This window comes from Trachymyrmex septentrionalis, unplaced genomic scaffold, assembly GCF_001594115.1.
Source record: "Trachymyrmex septentrionalis isolate Tsep2-gDNA-1 unplaced genomic scaffold, Tsep1.0 scaffold112, whole genome shotgun sequence".
In the NCBI taxonomy this organism is placed as follows: Eukaryota; Metazoa; Arthropoda; class Insecta; order Hymenoptera; family Formicidae; genus Trachymyrmex; species Trachymyrmex septentrionalis.
Genome location: NW_017304248.1, coordinates 437938 through 438885, shown reverse-complemented (window position 1 = coordinate 438885; position 948 = coordinate 437938). Strand labels below are relative to the sequence as shown.

General features: G+C 35.4%; 1 protein-coding gene across 1 annotated transcript in view; it reads right to left on the bottom strand.

Moving 5' to 3' along the window:
* LOC108752659 (lysosomal aspartic protease) overlaps window positions 1-487 on the bottom strand; it is a 5139-nt gene extending 4652 nt beyond the window's left edge. Inside the window, exon 1 of the mRNA XM_018493665.1 lies at window positions 199-487. Within this exon, the coding sequence (XP_018349167.1) occupies window positions 199-263 (65 nt within the window). The 5' untranslated portion in view covers window positions 264-487. The remainder of the gene's footprint in view (window positions 1-198) is intronic.
* Window positions 488-948: the final 461 nt, after the last annotated feature.

Here is a 948-nt window from a genome sequence, read left to right as displayed (position 1 = left end):
CTTTAAAACAATTCTCAAAACAATCCTCAAAACAATCATCTCTTTGTTGCTCTGGTAGAAAGAGATAAGATTCTTCGAAGTTATCAGTTAATATTATTTATTATAAACACACACATATCCGCACGACCTCTAATCGATTTATCGTGCGGATACGTGTGTTGAGTATGAATTCGCGATGTTTAATTTACGCGTACTCACCTTTGGAATTTTGCTTCGCAACACAGCACAGCAAGTGCCGCAATTGCAATGAAAAAACGTAACATGTTTCCTGAATTTCCTCGGAGGTTGTAAGAACCGAGATTTTTAGAGACGTTGTAACTGCCCTTCTTGTAAATCAAAACCACACAAAGAAAGACTCGATTATTGCTAATACTCTTGGTTTTTATCAGTTCTTGTTGATCTGTGTCGATAGACTCATCAGTCACCCGCTCTCATCGTTTAACCAATCACCAATGCCGCTTAACGACGAACCGGACGAACGGCGGCGTTGGCGGCGCTATATATACCATAGACGTGTAAAATACATAAGACAGAGTTTAAATTCCACGGAGAGGGGTTAGTCAAGCCACCGACGAGATACTATTAAAGACCGTCAACCCTGGGCAAATTTTCAGCGGTATAAAAAGGGCCCCGGACTCGGAGGTAATTGAAGAATGCTGACATTATCGACAATTGATATAATTGACTGATATAATTGATTTGCTATTATTGACATAAATATTTGGCTCATACATTATTAAATTTATGATTTTTTATTACATAAATGTTCCATAATATATGCATATTTGTAAAGCTATAATATCCTATATATTGCAAAAAATTACAATTTTTTCTCTGCAGTTATCATTTCTGTTGATCAAACTTTGTCGATAATACTGAAATCACAATTTTAAAGAAAAATCGAGTATTATTGAGTTCTAAATGCATAAGTACGTCTATTAAACTAAT